Source organism: Drosophila navojoa, chromosome X (genome assembly GCF_054131105.1).
Source record: "Drosophila navojoa isolate 15081-1374.11 chromosome X, UAZ_NAV_1.0, whole genome shotgun sequence".
Taxonomy (NCBI): domain Eukaryota; kingdom Metazoa; phylum Arthropoda; class Insecta; order Diptera; family Drosophilidae; genus Drosophila; species Drosophila navojoa.
Window position 1 is genome coordinate 19,323,054 of NC_142895.1, and position 15,908 is coordinate 19,338,961.

A 15,908-nucleotide genomic window follows, 5' to 3' on the forward strand; every position below is an offset into this window, starting at 1 on the left:
GCCAGTGCGTGGCTCGTTTTGCAACGCCTGTAAATGTATTTGGGCACCGAATTCGTCATGGCCAGAGATGTTGGTCAGCTGCAACAACAACAACAACAACAACAGCAACAACAGCAGCAACAATAGCAACATGCGCTCTATAGCATTGTTTTGTATTAAATGCTATCATGCTGCCGTGTCCGGGCCACATCCAACGTAGCACGTTGTACGTTCCATCGCATATTGTTCCTATGAGCTCGGCTCGTTGTTCATAGTTTGTGCGTTAATGCCCCAACCTCCGGCCTCCTCCAGTTGCCCGTTGCTCGTTTCTTGAGGCTAGTCGTAGGTGTGAATGCGCGCACATGTGTCGAACAAAGGCGCAGTCAACCACCCACCACACCCACCCCACCTGCCTGTGCTGTGTTCAACCCCTTGTCCGCTCCCCGCGGCACCCCGCCCTGCTCCACCAGCTGCAGTCCACGCACACGAGCATTTCCAGTGTGGAGCCGCTTAAGGTTCCCATTCGAGGCTGGAGCTGGGGCTCTGCTGGCAAACAACAGACACGCATGTGCATGTCCACAACATTAATAATGTTGCCCCGATATTAGCCACGCATATTAACTTTCCCATGTGTCGGTGTGTGTTGCGAGACGCCTATTGTTGTTATGGCTGTGCATGCCTATCTATCTATATATATGTATGTGTGTGTGAGTGTGAGTGTGTTTATGTTTAAGGTAACGATTTAAGATGTAATGTGCACACTTCCTAATTGCTGCTGCTTGTGTTATTGCCAGCCCAAATGTGAAATCAAATGGAATGTATCTTTAAGATACGAATACACGAAAGTGTTTTTTGAAAGATACAAAAGTAGCTGAGAACTAGGAAACGCAAACAGAGCTATGTATCAATTAAGAGCGACAAAAGTATTTGATGAAATGATATAGATTAGGCAAAAGTATTTCAGACTTAACTCGCAGAGAAATAATATCAATGAATGAATGAATGAATTAATGATAAAATGGCATCCAAGAGCTAGTAAAAGGCAATCATCAGACTTTGCTCATTGCTCCTATAAACAAACTGAAATTGTATTTGATATGAAATACAAGCGTAACATTGACCTAATGAAACAGAATTGTAATTAAAATCATATTTAAAAGATTCTGAAACATATGAGAGCTATTAGTCTCTCATATGATAAACAGAAAGTTTCTTTTAGCTACAGATACTTTTTTAGATAAAATATGAAATAAAATAGAGCTAAGTAATTTGAAGATCTGTAAATAGAGACTCTAGAGCATCTGCAATGAATAAAAATATATTTTGATTTTTGTTTTTTCAGTTTCATAAAAGACGGCAAATATTTTTACATAATTTTTTATTTCCATATCTTTCCCTTTCTTTCATCAAGGGTTTCTTTTCATCGTTTGTTGTAGCTTTTCTGCTTTTACCTTTTGTTTTGTTAACAATTTTGTTTTGTTTTTGTTTGTTTTTTCTTTTTGTTTGTTTATTATTGATTTGCTTGGCTTCTCCAACAATCATCTAAAAGATTCTCCATGATAAATGTACGGATGTCCTTAGGCTTCTTCTAGTGGTTGTTGTTGCTCTTGTTATAGTTGCTGTTGTTGTTGTGTTTGCATCAATTAATAAACTTACGCATTAAGCTAACACTAAATACTTTTTACAATAATAATAATAATAATAATAATAATGATAATAATAATAATAATTATATCAATAATAAGTGTAATAGGGCGATGCGGCCCAGGTCCAGCTTCAGTTCCCGGGGCCAATCCATAATAATATCAATTGAAAACTCATATCGTTAGCTGGTTTCATTTTATGTTTTCTATATATATATAATTTTTTTTTTTTAGAGATATATAGAAATTTATATTTGTTTTATAGCTGTTCTTGCATCTGCTTTCGACTTCTCCTTAGATTTTGCATTTCTGTTTTTGTTTTTTTTCTTTCAATTTTGTTTTATTTTCCTTTTAATATATATAATATTTTATATATATTTTTTGCTAGTTTTACATTTTGATATTACATTTAATTAGCATTTTCAAATATTGTGTGTGTGTTTTTTTTAAATATATTTTTGCTTTATTTATCATTCATAGATTTGTTTATAATAAATTATGTTGCTTAAAAGCTAGGACCACAAAAAAAAAAAAAAAAATAGTTTACTATGTGTGCTGTTTTATATAGCTTTACATACAATATATATATATGCATACGCCTTTTATCCTTTTTTATATTATATATATACTTTTTATATATTCCGCGCTTTTTTTTTTTTGTATACACACATATATGTATATATCGAAATATATATGTATATATATATATATATGAACTTAGTGGCTAGAAAACTACACAAGTACATGCCTAGTTACGTTTATGTTGTTAGACAACGATTATAAAATATGTATATTTATATATCTTTTCATATAATAAAAAAAAGTAAAAAAAAAAAAATTTTAGACAAACAAATTTGTATTTAATTATAAAAATGTGCTAATATACAAAAAAAAAAAAAAAAAAAAAAAAAATCATATTATGTTTAGCGCTTTTTTCCATTGTATTTTTTTTTTTTTTTTAAATTTTATCTCTTTGCTGGCTAACACGATTTTTAGGCTACGTATTTGTGATTTTGTTTTTAATGTTTTATATTTTTATTTTTACACACATACACATAAATAGTTTATTACAGACAAGACGTTTAGTAATGTGTTTTACTCTTTTAGTTTTACATTTTTAGCTTTTTCTTTTTCTTTCCTTGCATTAGTTAGATTAATAAAAAAAAAACATTTATATATGTATATATATAAATATTCATAGATATATATATATATAGCTTTATGTGCAGCGCCCATTCAATGTACATTTAGAGATTTTTGTTTTGTTTTGTTTTTGCTTTGTTTTCGCTATGAATTTTTAAAAATAATTTACAAATATTTTGGCGCAGTCGTAAAAAAAAAGAAGACTAAAACAATAAACAGAATAATAATAAAAACAACGAAACCAAAGCTGAGCAGCTGTTTTTGGCCAAAGGCAGCGCATTTTGGTTTATGGGCTAGGCGTTGCGGCGGGGGTGCGGGGCAGGGCCAGCCAACGACGACGAGACTTCTCCTCATTTGAATTGCGAGAGAGCGAGCGCACAATGCAACAGCCCTCTCGCTCGAACACGACGCGTGCTGCTTACGAGTCGCCAGTGTGGCGAAGCGAGATGGCAATAGTGTACGCGCAGTGGGCGGCGGCAGAGACGACGACGACGACAACGACGACGCGACGACGACGACGACGACGCGACGAAGCTTTGTCATTGCTGCTGCTGCTGCTGCTGCTATTACTGTTGTTGTTGTTGCTGTTGTTCTGGCTCTAGCTGCTACTCCTCGTCGTATTGTTGTTGTTGTTGGTGGTGCTGCTGCTGCCGCTGCGTGTAGGTCTTGAGAAACAGCAGGCGCGTTGCCAACTGTTTTGTATATTACCAAACAAGCCCTTCATTTTGCATATTCTGCGGTTCGCTGAAGTTCGCCGAGCTCATGAACTCTGGAGATGCGGTGCGCGGGCCATTTTGTTGTTGCTGCTGTTGCGTTTGGCTTGCTTGTTGCGCATTCTGGGCCGCCTGCTGCTGCTGCTGCTGTTGTTGCTGCTGCTGCTGCTGTTGCTGCTGCTGCTGCGCGGCCGCCTGTTGCAGCAAGTGCTCGGCGGCATTTGGCGGTGGCGGCGGCGGCGGCCCCACAGCCGTCTGCAGCTGCATTGGCGGTGCGCCCGCCTGACTCAGAAATGTTGACTCGGGCGTCAGGCCAAATTCGTTCACCATCGGTATGGGACCACTGTGATCCATTGGTCCACCTGTTGGATTTCCCAGAGAGAACGAGAAAGAGACAGAGAGAGAGAGAGTTAGATATTTGAGCATTTTTGGACTGTTAATTGTTTAATTGTTATATATGTTTGATTCTTAGTAAAGAGAACTACTTTATTATAGGGATTGAAGGTACTAAAAAATTTAAAAAGGGGAACATAAGAAGTAAATTCTGAGTATATTGTATATTCTAAGATTTTAAATATTTGCTGATTTTATGAGAGATAATTATAATATATTATTATAATCATTATTATGGTGAATTTTTGCTAGTCTCTTCAAATAATTGAATTTCGTTTGTAATTAAAAATTGGCAAAAAAAAAGAGGTTAGCTATGCTATTGATAAAGAAAACTAAGTCTAATGGAAAACGATTTGAACTTAATTTAGTTTATCTAAAGAATGAAACATTCATTAAAATGCAATTCCTAATTTATACGACTTCAGTTTCGTATTCCTCTAAAGATAAGCTCAAATTTAATGCCCTTTCAAGACCAACTTCTGCAGTCGTTGGATAATATTGTAGATAGTATTGTATTAGTGGTAATATATCATGTTATGGCTATATTACCTGGCGCATTGAAGGGCATCGGTCCGCCGGGATGGCCGGGAAAGAATGGGCCATCGTGCGGATGGAAGGGCCCGCCGTAGCCGAACTCGAATTTAGCGTCTGCAGCAAAGTAGGGAAAGCCGGGTCCATCGTCTAGCCCGCCCGGCGAGAGATTCATGGGAAAGCCGCGCATCTTGCGCGCGCCGCCAAAGAACGGCGGACGGCCCATGCTGGTGATTTGCTTCATGCGACGCTCCTTGGATCGCTTGTTCTGGAACCAGACCTGCGGATAGATGAGCGGAGAGTGAGCAATGTTATATGTTATATGTTGGATGTTATATGTATGTTGTATGTTGATTTTGGTATGGCCAGTGTGTCAGTCAGTCAGTCGCCCCCCTCCCCAGCTGTGTGTTGTTGTTGCATTGATGCTACCGCCAGCCACACCGGGCGGCCGTTGCAAAATTAGCCCTAGCCCCGGTCCCAGCTCCGCTCTGTACAGCGGATCGGGCCATTTTACGAGGTTCTGCATCGTTTCGGGTGCTCCAGAAGCACCGTGCACAGCATGCCCAGTAATAAAATAAAAACATATTTCAAAATTTTTAGTGGCACCTTTTCGCATTTCGCTTTTTGCCCGGGCCGCGCTTTGTCTTCCTTTTTTTTTTTTTGGTTTTTGGTTTTTTGGTTTTGGGCTCATCGTTTTTAATATTTTGTGTTGTTTTCGTTTATTTTTTATTTATTTTTTTTTTTATTTTTAGTTTTTGGCATTTTAATATTCATATCTTGGACGCGTTTTTAATGATCTTTTGCTGGCGGTCAACGAAACTGTTTTCAACTTGGACTTGAACTGATTTCTGTGCTGTTCTCTTTGCATTTTGGCTATGGCAAAGTTTTCTCAATGAAATGATTTGATTTATGTGTTTGGTTTTTGTGTTTTTCTTCCTTTTTGCAGTTTGCCGTATTCTGTGTGTCCTTTACGTCCGTCTGTCTGTCTCTCTGTCTGTCTTTCTTTATATATTTTTGGCAAATAGTTTCCAATGAATTTGGCTTAGATTCTGCGGATTCAGCGTCTGGGGGCCTGGGCTATGGCCATGCAGCAGCATCATCAGCAGCTGTTGTTCCCGTTCCCGTTCTAAGAGGCAATTTAAGCGTGAATTTTAATGATGAGCGCCGACGTCGTCGTCGCCGTCGCCGTCGCCGTCGTCTGCAGTTCATTTGAATTTCTGAGCATTTTTATGAACTCAACTCGGCCGAAACCTACGCCAGCCTCAGTCTCAGCCACAGCCACAGCATAGACATGCATATGAGCTGGGGTGCTCTGTCCCAGCCACTGCCCCACACACACTCCACGCTCCTCTCTCCACTCCCCACTCCCCACACTTCAGTCTAGAAACTGACATTTTGTGGCACAACGAGCACACATTTCACTAGAAAAGCCTTTCGGCCTGTGAGAACTCCAATTTGAGCATTGAGTGCGGCTGTCGGCGCACAGGATGCACACAAAAGGAAGTAACACGCTGTGCTTGGCCTGACACCCAGCCTGGCCACAGCCTCCAGCTCCAGCTCCAGCTCAGATCAGCGTTTGACATTAAGTCCGAGTCCGTGTCGAGCAGTTGGTCAAGCGTGTGACTCTCCTGACAGCAGCGCTGAGCCCGAATCTGAATCGGAATTCGGCTTTGACTTTGACTTGGACTCTGGGCATTAGCCACTGGCAGGCAGGGCAGAGCAGGCAAGAGCTCGTAATGAACTGGAACTAGTTCAGTTGGATATTAATGAGCCGCAACTGGTTCAGTTTGCGGATGAAACTTGACCTGGTTCAGTTACTGCACTGATGACATAAGGTGTGTAAACACTTATGAGAGCTGCTTCCTTTTATGCTGATGAGCTGCAACTAGTTCAATTGACTTTCAACGTAATAAATGCAATTCACATAAATCATATTATGAACTTCACCTAGTTCACTTCACTAACCACAGATCCTTGCTAAAGTTTGATGAGCTCTTTTGCTAAACACTAACAAGAACTGGTTCCATTTATGCTGTTGAGCTGGAACTAGTTCAATTATAAATTATGTAATATATGTAGAAATATAAGTTTCAAAATGTATGCACTGAGCAGATGATGAACTGAAACTAGTTCATTTCACTAACCATTAATCCATTCTTATATATGAAGAGTTCTTTTGCCAAACACTTTGGAACTAGCGCACCTACATATACATATATATAGATTGTAAAACTGCACTGAGCACATGATGAACTTGAACTAGTTCACTTCCCCATCTACAGATCCCTGCTAACATCTGATGAGTTCTTTTGCTCAGCACTAACAGGAAATGGCTCCATTGCCCTTAATGAACCAGAACTAGTTCCATTACAGTTTTTTGTTTGTGTTTACTAGACGTCACATTTCAATTACTTGGAAACCGCAAGATAATAAATAAAACCGCATAGATGCAGACCCTGCACCCGCATTGGCCATTGCCCAAGGCAAGGTACGACGCACTCACACACACATATGTACATACATGAGTGCGTGTGTGTTTGTTTGCTTTATTTTTGCCATTCGCCCCTTCTGGTCCCTGCGGTCACACAATTTTTCATTTTCATATGCGCAACAACAATGCAAATAAAGGAAAACAAAATTGAGCGAAATACAAACTAGCAAATGGGCAGCGAACGGGGGCAGGGCTAGGGGCTGGGGAGGGAAAACAGAGGCAACAACTCTTTTCTAAAATATGCATTTACAATAGTTTGTTATTTGGTATTTGTTTTTACCGCAATGTTTCCATTCTTCCCTTTTTTTTTTGCAATTCAGCTGAAGCTTTAGTATTCTCTGTTTTTTTTTCTCCCACTTTTATTTCGCTATTGTTTTGCTGCTCGACAAAGAAAAACAGCAACAAATGGCAAAGAAAGGCGAAAAAAAGAAAGAGAATAATGGCAATTGGGTGTGGGCGTTTAGAGTGGAAAATGGTGGGCGCAGTGGGCGGGGCGGGGCGGGGCACTCAATGGAGTGCGGCCGCGCTATGGCTAGGACCAGAAATATGTTTATACTCTATTCAAGTTGCATGGCTTTGGGAATGGATGTAACTCGTTATACTCCGAAGCCATTGAAAATGGGCGTGGCTTATGCATTTGTGCGTAATTGATGAAAGGAGGCGTGGCATATCCAGTACAGTATTCTATAGAGGCTATATATGTACATATAGAGTGGAAGATAGGGATCAACAGCCAAGTAAATCTAGCTACGCTCGTCTGTCAGTCCGTCCAGCCTTCTGTTCGTCTGGCAGTTCGTTTATCCCTCAGTCGGACCCTCCGTTCGTCCGTCTATGTGTCTGTCCATCCGTTTGTTTGTTCGTCTCTCTGTACCTCCGTGCGTCTGCCCGTATTTAGGAACCTGCTCTCTTTACCACCTCAATATAAAATGCTCTTAAGAGTAATGCCTCACAATATATGAATAGTTCTCCGCTAACTGCCTTACATATAGATTAAAGACATGGATATATCTCCAGCCTACTGCTGATGTCTCTCCAAGCTCTGCTTTAGCAACTCGCAATATCTCAAGATCCACTAAAGAATATTCCATTTTCAGCATATTCCATCATTTATTTCCTATACATTATACACTTATGTGTTTTTAAAATTTCGCTTAAGAACCCTTTAGCAAATTGCGCTCTTTATTTCGTCTGTCTGTGACTGATCGATTTTTAATTTTGATGCTGGCTATCTATCTGATCCTGACGTTCGATTTGCGCCTCACAAGAGCTCTCTGGGCTGTGCTGTGCTCCGATATGTTATGATATAATATGATATAATGCGCTGCCGGCCAAATTGTTGGCTGTTTTGCGGTAATTTGGACAGCGCTTATAATATTTTATTTCCGCACTTGAGAGCGGCAATTGGGGAAGTTGGGAAGTCGGTCTGTTGGACTGTTGGACAGCCGGGAACGAGGCGCAACAAGAGATGAGAAATTTGTTTTCAATTTCGTGTAGCTTTCAACAAATTTGTTGTTTGAGGCGCAGGCGGCGGCCAGCTCGGCTGTGGCCGGGTGCGACGGGGCGGCACAGCTCGCAGAACATTTGAACATTTAGTTAAATTATAGGTTAGGCCCTGACATAAAAGGGCAAACAACGTAACATAATGGCCGTGGTAGCAATCAGGCTCTCAGCCCGCACCCCCCCCCCCCCCCCCCCCCTCGCTAAGCGAAACATAACAAAATGATTATTGCGCTTTTGACTCGCTCGAACGGACCAACTGGAGGGCAGACGATGGGCCGAGAGGGAGCGAGCGGGGGGACGGAGCTGGGCCGATGGCAAGCTTGGAGGGCATGTGGATAAGGTGGCCCCGTTGTTGGCTGGCGGCTGCCACTTGGCAGCTCCTCGGCTCGGCGTTGTGTTGAAAATTATAGCAAATTATGTTAAACGGCAGCTCCTCGGCGCGGGTGGGGCTCGGGTTCGCCCCAATCGCCCCGCATCGGCCGCCGTTTGCGGCCGGGCCAACCCCGCTCCGTGGCCCCATTAAAGAGCTTAACATATAATTTGTGCCAGCGCTCAGCCAAAAGTCAAAGTTGCTTCATTGTGACCCGCTTGGGCGCTGGGCTTCGATTTCGGTGCCCGCCTGCCGCAGTTGGGGGCATGCGGCATGCTGCAAATGTGTGTCACGTATTCGCGCGCTGATTGACATGATTTGGCAGCGGCTCCATTTCCAATGCGATATACGAGCATGCGGCAGTCGGCATACGAGCCATCGACCAATCGACCAATCGACCATTCGAGCATTTAGATTAAGATGCTCATCAGCGTTAACCCCTTGTTGCCGCTGGCTCTGAGCAGCTGCAGCTGTATTGGTATGTCTGAGATCGGATTATCGCCAATAGCTCACCTCAACTATGAACTATGAGCTAAATCCCATTTCTCTTCGGCATTACTGCAAATGCTCTACATTTCCTCTGACCTCTCGCCCCTCCCCCTCTCACCCTGTCTCTGTTAATGATACGTTCCTCTGTACAACTGCGTGCACTTGCGTTTCATTAGCTGATTTTTTCGGGCTATTGTTGGCCTGGCTGGAACCTGCTGAGAGGCCATGACTGGGCACTTCTCGTAGCGCCTGTCACGCCCCCATTGCGGCAGTACACGGACTACCAGCTAAAACAGAAACTATCGACTACCGACTACCGGCCACAGCTGCTGTACATAGAGATATATGTCGGGCTATCTATAGACTTGCAGAGACAGGCGTGAATTGGCTTCGAGTTAGAGTTAACAGATAATTAACTTTGGCTGCTGCGGCTGGCCATTGGTAGCTGTTGTTTTTCCCATAGTTTAGTAGGTGTTGCTGCCGCTCATCAGTCAGCCGCAAGGTAGTCGAGGTAGCTGCTGAGCGGCTCCTCGGGCTGCGTGACAAGGCGATTCTCGCTTAACCCCTAGATGAAATGCTCTCAACTGTTGGTTTCGATTTCAATGTGAGTTTCAGTTTCTCCCTCACTCTCCCTCTCTCTCTCTCTCTCTCTCGCTCGCTCTCTTGCTGTCTCTTTATTTGTGGCGCCTGGTCGCAAGAGAATTAATAGCCAGCTGATGAGTTGTTGAAATTATAATTTTCGGATTCGCCCAGCTCGGCCCTCCCTCAACCTCTCTACATATATACATACAACATATACACTACTATTTTCATGAGCTCAGCTCCGTATATATTGAGCAATTCATGCCAAGTCATGGCTGGCCCAGGCGCCGCCTAAGACCCGGTCACAGCCTCCAACTCCAATTGCAAGTTTGGCCAACTCCATTTTCAGTGTTTGACCTCCAGTCGCTGTGGCATGCGAGCGGCGAGCTCTTCACATCTTGTTCCATGGGTAAATGCGTTAAATTAGCCGCTTTTGTGGCTCTTTTCAATGGGGTTTGTTGCTGTTGTTATTTGTTTTGGCCGCAACGAGTCTAATTGTTGCTTTCAAATGGCCAAAAGCCCGGCTCTTGCGGTCGCCGCTCGCAGATAACATAATTAGCCACGATCAACAGTTTCAAGACTCTTTTTGTTTCATTAGAGTTAGTTATTTCTGTTTTAGGTTTTTATTTTTAATTTTCATACATTTTTTATTTGGTTGTCCATAAAACGTGAAATGCAATCAAACAATTTCCGCTCAATTAATAAACGCGTCGTTCACCGAATCTTCGACTAATTAGTGAAGCACAATTTTAACGCCACTTTCAAAGAAACAGAGAGTGAGCGGGAGGGGGAGAGGGAGAGGGAGGGGCTCAGTTAAAGTGAGGGCGGGAGAACAACAAAAATTTGTCAACTTCCGTGGCCCAAAATGCAAATCGACAAAAAAAAAAAAAAAAAAAAGAAACCGACAGCAATAAAAATCCGAAAAAAAATAAAACTTAACCCATAGTCGAATAAAAAAATTATTATAAATCGTCGCTGCGATAAAACCAAATGTAAATCAACTCGAAACGCGCTCGAGATTCGAATGTTGACAAATAAACGCCTCTGCGAGCGGCTCGTCTGGGCGACACTTGACAAATGCCTCGCGGCGACAGCGCCGCAGCGCCACAGCGTCTCCCCCACATCCGCCGCTGGCGTCTAGCTGTATCTGCGCACAGATCGTCGCCGAGTGGCGCCAGTCGAACGAACGCACGCCACATTAAGCGGGGCTCCAGCTCGAGCGGTCATCCGTATGATTTGCCTCCCGCTGACCCGCCGCACTACCGCGCACCTCCCTGCTCCCCCCGCCCCCCCTGTCCGCTTTATTTGTTTATAATTTTTCAAAGCTTAGTTTGCTCGACGTTGGCGTAAATTTAGCACACGCATTAAAACAAAAGCCGAACGATTCCAAAGACCGACAGAGACCCACAAGACGAAGCATCGAAGGGGCAGCCACACGAGCCGTGGCCTAATGGCTGATCCATTTGGGCCAAGTGCTCTGGTATCTCTGGCTGCAACAGGTTGCACGTTGCGATAGTCAAGCTCGAGTCGTGACAGCTTGGATCGCCGTGCCGGAAGTTGAGGCCGTGTCCACGGTTCGCTTTGATTTTCTGATTTTATTTTAACTGATTGAAGATCTGGGCATTTCATTTATTTACTTTTTATTGTTGACAAATCGAGTGTGAACAAGCTTTTCAAATTGAATATTGCGGCAGGGCTGAGAGCTGATTGAATGAGTGCTCCGATAGATTATCAGCCGATAGATTATTGAACAAAACTTTCTTTATATAAAACAAAAATTGACAGAATAAAATAATTATGCACATAATATTTAAAGAAATTAAATTACAGCTAATTTGAATACTAAATAAAAATATTGAGCATTAGACAAAAATTAAAAATAGACAGAATATAATAAATGAAGAATGTATAGAATAATCATATACATAATATTAAATTAACATTAAATTAGACCTGATTTGAATCCTATACAAATAGCAAGCTATAGGTGCAGAAAATATTCATGAAAAAATTCAGTTATAGCTAACACTAATCCTCGATCGAAATGCTCAGAAAAATTGTATAAAAACTGTCTTCGAAGCCTTTTTAAAAAAATTAAATTCAATAATTTTCAAAAGTATAAAAATTCAATTATTTATTTCTTAAGAGTTTCAAGTAAAGCAAATTTTGGATAAATAATTCGAGAGTTGTGTAAAATATGCTACATTAAGGCAAAGCTTGATGACTGAGCTGAAGCTGGAGAGGTGCAAATCGAAGTCTTTAATCTGATTAATTTTTAAAATGATAATATTTATTATAATATAGTCGAGCCCCGATAATTTGTTTGATAAAAATTATAATATTAAACAAAAATTGCTATCGATAAAAATCGACAAAAGATTCGTATCCGTTCTTTTACCGGATCTCGACTGTATTATTATATGATATTTTCACTACTATTATATTTGCAATAGGCATTTCGAATTACTCAACCCTTGCTCTATTTTCAATTTGATATCAACTCAATGATTGCTCAAGCTGGATTTGAGTTTCATGTAGATTTCAAGCCGCCAACAAGGCGCAGCCAATGTCGACATTCGGCCTTGGCTGGCTTTGGCACATCAGGCCAGGCCTAGGCCCATTGTCGCACTTTGATGGCGCCGCAATCGGCCGACTTGATCGGCATCAACTTGTCGTTAACAGCGAAAGTCACACGCAGCCAGCGAATGCTGCGAATGCTCGACGGGCCACAGTCAAGTAGCATTTGAGCCGGACCACATACAAATTGACTTGGGCCATCGGGAGTTGGCCAACAAATTTTTGTGCGCCTATAAAATCAAATCAAAAACTTTTGCCTATTATTATTATTGTTTTGATTTCGGTTTTGATTTCGTTTTTATTTGGCTTTGTTTTGCTTTTTTGATGATGTTGTGATAGGCATTTGGCTCAAAGTGCTCAAAACATGCCAATGATTTATGTGTGGTGCGGCTTTTGTGGCTGCTGCTGGTTGTCTTGGCCTGGCCATTCAACTGGCCAGTGGCTAAGTTTGCCTCTCTCTCTCACTCACTCTCACACTCTATGTATGTCACACACACTCTCTCTCTCTTTCCTTTGGGCATCTTCAGCAGCTCACCTGTCATGTCAACGAGTTATGCCTGCCAATCGCAGCAGCGCCTCAGATTTATGCAAAATTTCTCTGCCAACCCCTCGGCCAGCCGCCCCCCCTGTCAAGTGCGTGGGGCGTGTCAGGGCTGTCCCGCTGTGCGCTGTCGGCAAAGTTCTAAGCAAGTTTTTGTGTCACGCTGCTTCTGTCTGTGTCTGATGCTGTTGTAGCTTCTTGTTGTTGTTGTTGTAAAATTTATTATAAGATGTGGCGCATGCTGGGCAACAGCCGAGAGCACTGCTGGCCCAGAAATCGGCTACATCGGCTCGACTGCTTGCCGTTGACATTTTCGTTAGATGTTGCAGCAGAGGCAGAGGCAGAGGCAGAGGCAAAAGCGGACTACAAATTGCTCCACGTTCTGTGGCAACTGTGGCAACTCTTTGATGCCACCAGGCACAGATCAAATTACCAAACGAACATCAAACATTTCTAGCCCTCCCCCCTCTCTGTCCATCTGCAGCGGCGCTGCGGCCGCTGAGGGCAGATGGCCTCACATTTTGGGCGCACCGCATGCATTTTCCTGGTAGTTGCAGTCGACTGACTGACAACTTGTTATTGGATATTGTTGATTGCAGTAACAGACGAACGGACGAGCGGACGAGCAGACGAGCAGCAACAACATGTGATTCAGCTGTCAGCTGCTTGTCACTCGCAAAGTTTTTAAGGCCGCGCAAAAAGTAAAAGAGAGAAAAACAAAATAAAAATTAAATAAAATTGAAAAATAAAAAAAAAAAACAACAAATGCAACATTAATGAAGATGCAAAAGTTGACAGCACACAGCTGTGTGTGTGTGTGCGTGTGTGTGTGTGCGTGTGTGTGTGTGCGTGTGTGTGTCTCTGTAAGCTGCTCGAAGCAAGGCGATTAAGTCAACGTCAGCGACATCGTCAGCAGGCGTCGTCTCCTCTTCAACTTGTTGGCATTTGTCACTTTCGTTTAGATTTGAAGAGGGCAACAGCAACAACTACAACAGCAACAACAGCAACAACTGTTGCCCATAAAGAGGTGTTGATTGTGTCACACTTGTCGCGTTTAAAGACTCAACTAAAAAAGACGCGATCTGTGCCGCCTAAATATCCTTTAACTGTAACCAATGACACATCAAAGGCGGCACAGCCCTTGCCTCTACCTCTGTCTCTCGACCCCTGCCCCTACCCCTACGCCAGTGTCTGTGCCCCTACAACGGTTGCGCATGCGTAATCCCCGTTAAATGTTTCGTTTTCCATCGTTTTTCTTGTGGGAAACGCAACGAGAGCTGAGCACATTCAACATCTGTGTAGAGCTCTAGCTGTGCGTGTGTGTGTGTGTGTGGGGGCGCGGCATTGAAAATTTGTAAGTCAAACCTGTTGAAAATCGAGAACAAGGTGCATATCAATGCGCTGCCACAGCCGCTAATGATGTTGTTCACCCAGTGCATTGTGTGTTGAGTGTGGGCCGGCATATGCTGCGGATATCCCTGACAGCTCAACAGATGCGAGTCACTCCGCGTCCGACGGACAGCCAGCTCAGGGATATCAATTGCAAGCCCATAATATCCTGTCATCGAGCTGCAGCCGCTGTCAATGCTTTGCTCTACAAACTGTGATCATATTCTGGGAGAATCTATTCCCACCGCATCCACTCTCCTTATTGATGCTTATGCTGCTGGGCGTTTTGTTAGCCTCGAGACACGCCAACATTCATCAGCCGCATTCATTCCTTCGTTTTGCTAACTGCTACAACATCTCAACATGCTCGCTTGCAATTAATAAAGCCGACTCGGGCTAAGCCCTCGCTTGACAATGGCTCATCTGCTGAGGCGACTGGCTAATCAGGCTCTCCAACTGGGCCGTAATTGGCAGCAATTGCATCGCATGTTAGCTAACATTTGCATTTTACATGGCTGTTGGTCGTCGAGCGCCGTTCTCGGCGCTTCTCAAGGCAGGCAGCAACAAGCTCGTTCAAGTTGTTAAACGTTGCACTCCTTTCGCTCTGCGCTGTGGCCCTTTTACCTCTACCCTCCTCCCCCTCTCTCTCTCTCTACTCATTTAATGCCTTTGGGACAGCCCTTTTATTTCGGTGGGCGTTGCGCTGCAGCTTTTTGGGACTGAAGAACTTCTCAGCAAATATTTCACACAAATTCGGAGATACGATATATACATATGTATAGTTGCTTTTGGAGCTCTTTCTTGTGAGTTTTTATATATATTTTTTTGTATTTTTGCAGTTGGTTCGGCGCAATGAACTTCCGTTTTTATGCGCGCCCCCGCCTTATAGACGCTGTAGACGCTTTTGTGGGGCCGGCATTAATTTTATTTTTATTGTATTTGGTTTGTTGTTTTTACTGACATTTTTTCCATTGTTTGTTGTTGTTGTTGTTGTTCGTAAAACCACAGCGAAAGAGCAGTGCAATGAAGCGTTGCAAGGCGGCAACCACGACGTTGAAATATCGCGTCGGACTATTTTTTATGATTTGGCTTTTAAAAAAATGTTGAAAACAACAACAACAACAATAACTGGCTCGGGAGCCGCAACTTTGCTTTAGTTTAAACATTTGCCACTCGAAACGCGCTTAATTTATGCGTTTTTTATGCTGATGAAACGCAGACAGGAACTCGGCTAAACTAACCACGTCAAACCAAAGTCTCTGTCTTTCTTACTTTTTTGATCATTCTGGGGGCCAGCCAGGCCGAGCCCCAGCCCAGCGTACCTGAAGACAAATTCGGAATCGTTAAAGCGCAAAATTTCAAGTCGAATCTCTTGTAAGTCGGCAGACAAAGTTCACTTTAAAGAGAGGTAAAGCTTTTTCGACTACCTCTACTCACATAAGCAAAATCTTAGAATCTCAACTCAAAAACGGATGCATATACTAAAGATATCTTATTGATCCATTCAATATCCCATCGAGTACTACAACATTCCCTCCTCTAGAGCAGAGAGAACTCTGTAGAGTTG

General features: G+C 42.7%; 1 protein-coding gene across 3 annotated transcripts in view; it reads right to left on the reverse strand.

The window, feature by feature from the left end:
* Positions 1-1,448: 1,448 nt before the first annotated feature.
* Positions 1,449-15,908, reverse strand: part of Lim1 (LIM homeobox 1) — a 63,132-nt gene continuing 48,672 nt past the window's right edge. For all 3 annotated transcript variants that reach the window (XM_089263382.1, XM_089263383.1, XM_089263384.1), the window contains 2 exons: positions 4,421-4,682; positions 1,449-3,840 (listed from right to left, as the gene is read on the reverse strand). In XM_089263382.1, the coding sequence (XP_089119508.1) occupies positions 3,470-3,840; positions 4,421-4,682 (633 nt within the window). In that variant the 3' untranslated portion in view covers positions 1,449-3,469. The remainder of the gene's footprint in view (positions 3,841-4,420; positions 4,683-15,908) is intronic.